At 53.1% G+C, this 4,182-nt stretch overlaps 1 protein-coding gene across 1 annotated transcript in view; it reads left to right on the top strand.

Moving 5' to 3' along the window:
* The first annotated feature begins 2,470 nt into the window (after positions 1-2,470).
* The window catches only part of LOC103898581 (lysyl oxidase homolog 1), a 31,887-nt gene continuing 30,175 nt past the window's right edge, over positions 2,471-4,182 (top strand). The window contains exons 1-3 of the mRNA XM_009278863.2: positions 2,471-2,516; positions 2,958-3,058; positions 3,407-3,502. Of these exons, the coding sequence (XP_009277138.2) occupies positions 2,471-2,516; positions 2,958-3,058; positions 3,407-3,502 (243 nt within the window). The remainder of the gene's footprint in view (positions 2,517-2,957; positions 3,059-3,406; positions 3,503-4,182) is intronic.

Raw genomic sequence — 4,182 nt, 5'->3', positions numbered from 1 at the left:
TCGCCTGGAGGTCCACCTGGGTGGCATCTGAGGGGGGAACCAGCCCCAGGGAGTTTCCTTTTTCCTCCCTGTTTTTCTAGGAGAATAAATAAATCCTTGAGGAACCAGCATCCCTTTGCCTAGCGATGCTCTGCGCTTATCCTCGTCTGGCATTTCTCGCTCGCTGGCTGCTTTTTATTCTTTTCTCGCAGTTTACAAATTAGTCAGCTTTGCCCGGTGAGGGAGAATTGATTCTTACAACTTTTTTTTTTTTTTTTATTTTTTATTCCCTCCTTTTTTTAAGCCTCTAAAAACAGCTTTTCATTCCCCTGAAAGCAGCCGGGAGAGCTCCGAGACGAACCCAAACACCTTGTCACACTTGCAGAGAGCTGCGAAAACAGTCTGCTTCCCCCTTGCTGGGCTGGTAGTGAGAAATTTTCCTGTCTGGGCTTAAAGGCAGTGTCTGGAAAGTATCTGGGGAAGTCAGGGCTGGCTTGCTGGTGGCACGGAGGCCGGGGACGGTGCTTTTGGCAGGGTGGCTTCTTAGACCCTGTCCAGCTGGTGTACGGAGCTACAGCTCCGGGACCCAGAGGATAGGGAGGTGGGGGAGAGGATGCTCCTGCTTCCTTGGAAATGGAGTTGTGTTGTCCAAGAGGGGCCACGACATGGGGTTGATCTTGCAAAAGTGCCGAGCGTCCCCCCCGCCGTGCAAGGGGCTGCAGCTGCCGTCCATGGCCCTGCAGCATCCCGTGAGTCCCCTCCCTTCTCCTGACGCCAGGGAGCCCCGGTGCATCCGGGCACGGGCAAATCTGGGCTGAAAACCCTTCTGCTGAGCTGTTTGGGTTTAAATGAACTTGTAAACTGGGGCTGCTTTAGCAGGAAACCCTGAAACTGCTTGTCCAAGTAGCGTGGTTTGGGACATTGCCACCTTCACGAGGGTCTGTCGAGCCACAAGAGCTGACAACGGCCCCAAAGCCACCCCTGGGGACACGGATGGGGTGCCCGAGGTGCTGCGTTGTCATCCCCAAGGCCTGGCATCTCCGTGCAGCCAGGGGCGTGGAAATATCTCATGGGGCAGTTCCCGAGATGAGATGCTCGTGGTCGACAGCACTTGGAGATACGTCTGTCTGCCAGCCCGTCCCCCCATCCTGTACACCACTCTGGGTCTGAAACGGGGAAAAAATCAAAAAGAACTCCCATTTTGGTCCAAACCCTGGGGTTTGGGTTTTTCAGCCTCCTTGCAGGCAGAATTAGGAGGGGCTGTGCAAGATGTACGACCAGATCCAGCTGTTTGCTGGAGACACAGCACAGGGGTTTCTCCTACGTCTGCAGCTTCATCGGTAAGTGCCAATGGCAGCGGGGAGGGGAGCGTGGGGTGCCCGGCGGGGTTACAGTGACTTGAGTTTCAGTGTCCAGCCGTCTGCAGGATAACTAACCCCGTAGATGTGCACGGAGCTAGCTGCGAGCCTGATCAGCTCCCTAATCCGGCTGGCAACTAGTCCTTGCAGGAGGGATGGGGTCAACGCCACCAAAGACCATGTAAAGGTCCTGCATCACCTTCAGCTGCTTTTGAAATTGTGTGCTGGGACTGGGGAGAGAGGCTGCAATGAAATCCTCCCTCCTCTCCATCAGCTGCAGCAGGACCAGGGCTATCAATGCTGGATTTTTACCCGGTTGAGATACCGGGATGGATGTCTTTGCCCCACGCTGGTGGCAGAGTGAGGGATGGCAACCAGCAGCCACCCGTGCTACCCCCTGGCTGGCCCAGCCCCAGCACGTGTCATTATATTTCTGAACACCTTAAAATCCCCACAGCCGCTCCAATTTATGGCATTTTTCTACCTCTCTTCTCACCGTGAGCTGCAGCGTTTGACGGCTAGATCTGGCACCTGCTACAGCATCGCCTGGAGCCATCGGCTTTGCAGCGATGGGTCGAGTGACCCAGAGAGAAGAAATTATATATAGAAAGACAGGAGATAGAGATGTTATTAGAGAAAAGCTGGGAGCTGGGAGAGAACCTCTGGGCCCGTTTTTTTTGTGGATGAAAGGAGCTTACTTCAGTGAAGAGCTTTATTATATTCAGATTCCCATTTAGGCTTCTCCTAGTTGTACAACAAAAGGAATATTAAATGATCTTGCAAAATTTATGTTACAAATCAATGTAACCTGCATAAATCAACCCAGCTGAAGCAAGAAGGTAAGGTTTGTTTTTTTTTTTTCCCCCAAGTGCCTTGCTGTGACAAAGCCGCTGCTTTAGAAATGAAAGATGCTGCATCCAGCTGGAGAAGACCTTAGAAAGATGTCATGCCTTCAGCCAGACACATCTCCTTGCTCCCTTTTTTTTCCACGACTGGGTGAAGAAGAAATCACTCTCCAACTTTCCTCATGAAGTGAACTGCTTACAGAGCTGGTGCGGGTTACACACATTGCTCAGAGCTAAAACTTCTTGTAGACATAGGCAAGCGTGCAGGCAAAACTCGGGGCAGCAGGGATGGTGGGACTCTTGGACCAGGAGGAAATCTGTGGTCAAAATCAGGGTAGGAGGAATATCTTGGAGCCCCCTTGAGTCCTCCAGGTAAGGAAATCAGCTTTGCCCTGGCTCAAGCTTGTTTTGCTCATGAAGTTTTTTCCCAAAGGCATTTACGTGTGCAGGATGTGATGATGTGAAGCAGCCTGGCATGAACACCCTGCTCCAAACGTCCAGCGTGGGTGGGTGTCTCTCCCTCCAGGCTTGGACCTGCAGAGGCTGCACATGAGATGAGGCCGTAGTGCGGTGGACAAGAAGCAGCTGGAGAAGACCCTTCTGCTGAGCTACGTGTGCAACGCAGAGGCTGGCGAGCGGACAGGGGGGCAGCAGGTCCCACGTGGCCCCGAAGGGCTTTTCCAGGGAGGAACTTTCCCATTGGCATCCAGCAGTGCGGATCTCATCTCTGCCCTCTGGTGCAATGAACGCGTCTGGATGACCTCTCTCTTGGCAGAGTACCAGCAAGGCTTTTGTGAGACTCTCCTGCGCTTCCACCTCCTGGTTGAGAGGGAACATGAGGTTTATTGGCTCTTCCAGTTCTTCATCCAGAAAACAGTAAGTTTCGGGGTGCTTCTTCCTTGGATCAAACAGTCCAGGTGGTGAAAGTCCATAATTGCTCCTGGCCTGATGTCCTCCCACCCTGGGGGAAACAGCCACCTACAGCCTTCAGCTCCCCTCTGCCCCCCACCAGGCATGGTCCCTCCTCCCAGCCGCCTCTCAATGAGCATCAGTTTGGCGTGGGCCTCATCCAACTTGCCCAGGCAGTGCTGATCCCTGCAGGGGATGGAGTTGCAGCAAAGGGGTTGAATCCTCTATTGTCGGGGCTTTGGGCTTTGTGGCTACGAACAAGCTGGGCCACGGGAGCTTTCCCTGCCCCGGGTTCCTGCTTTCCGTGTCCCCCAGGAGCACAGCTGTATGATGAACATAGGCGTGGGGAAGAGCTTCATCATGCTGAAGACCTCGGTTGCATTTATGGATCCCACCTTGCAAAACACCTGGGTGAGTCCCAAGCCTCCTCAGCACCTCCACAGATCCAGCAGAAAACACCCCCGTAGATTCAGCAGCATCATTTAGAGAGGATGCCAGCAAAGGAGAGTAAGTATTTGCACAGCGATTGGCGTCACCTAAACCTGCTAAATATGCTGAGGACATGGGTCAGGGCCACCGAGCAGGGGTTACGTGTCTTGGCTCTCCTGAGGCGGCTCCGTGGCGAGACTCTGGAAGACCTGAGCCCTTTGCACTCGCTCTTCTGAATTTATCTCCTTTACTCTGTGAGTTGCATGAAGAAGGAGCTGAAGCTGCGGCTGTTGAGCTCTCCCGAGCTGTCCTTCCACGGGCCAGCCCTTCTCATGTCCCACTGATGCTGCTTGGGTGGAAAATGTTCCCTCTCCTCCAGGTTTAACAGCCTGATTTTCTCTGGCCAGGTTGGCTTTTACCTCCCATCCCAATGGCTCACAATTGCTCCTGTTTGCCCTTAAAATACAGCATCGTCTCTGCCCCAGGGTTTGCTTTTCTCATCTTTCAGAAGGAAAAGGCCCGCAAGTTATTCACTCACTGGTCCCCTGCTTTTGCTTCTCCTTCCAGCAAGTGTTAGAATCATAGAATCATAGAATCATAGAATCATTGAGGTTGGAAAAGACCTCTAAGATCATCGAGTCCAACCATCGACCCAACACCAC

The sequence above is a fragment of the Aptenodytes forsteri genome, unplaced genomic scaffold (assembly GCF_000699145.1).
Source record: "Aptenodytes forsteri isolate BGI_AS27 unplaced genomic scaffold, ASM69914v1 Scaffold258, whole genome shotgun sequence".
Lineage (NCBI taxonomy): Eukaryota > Metazoa > Chordata > Aves > Sphenisciformes > Spheniscidae > Aptenodytes > Aptenodytes forsteri.
The sequence above is the reverse complement of the archived record's forward strand: the minus strand, read 5'-3'. Positions and strand labels throughout refer to the sequence as shown.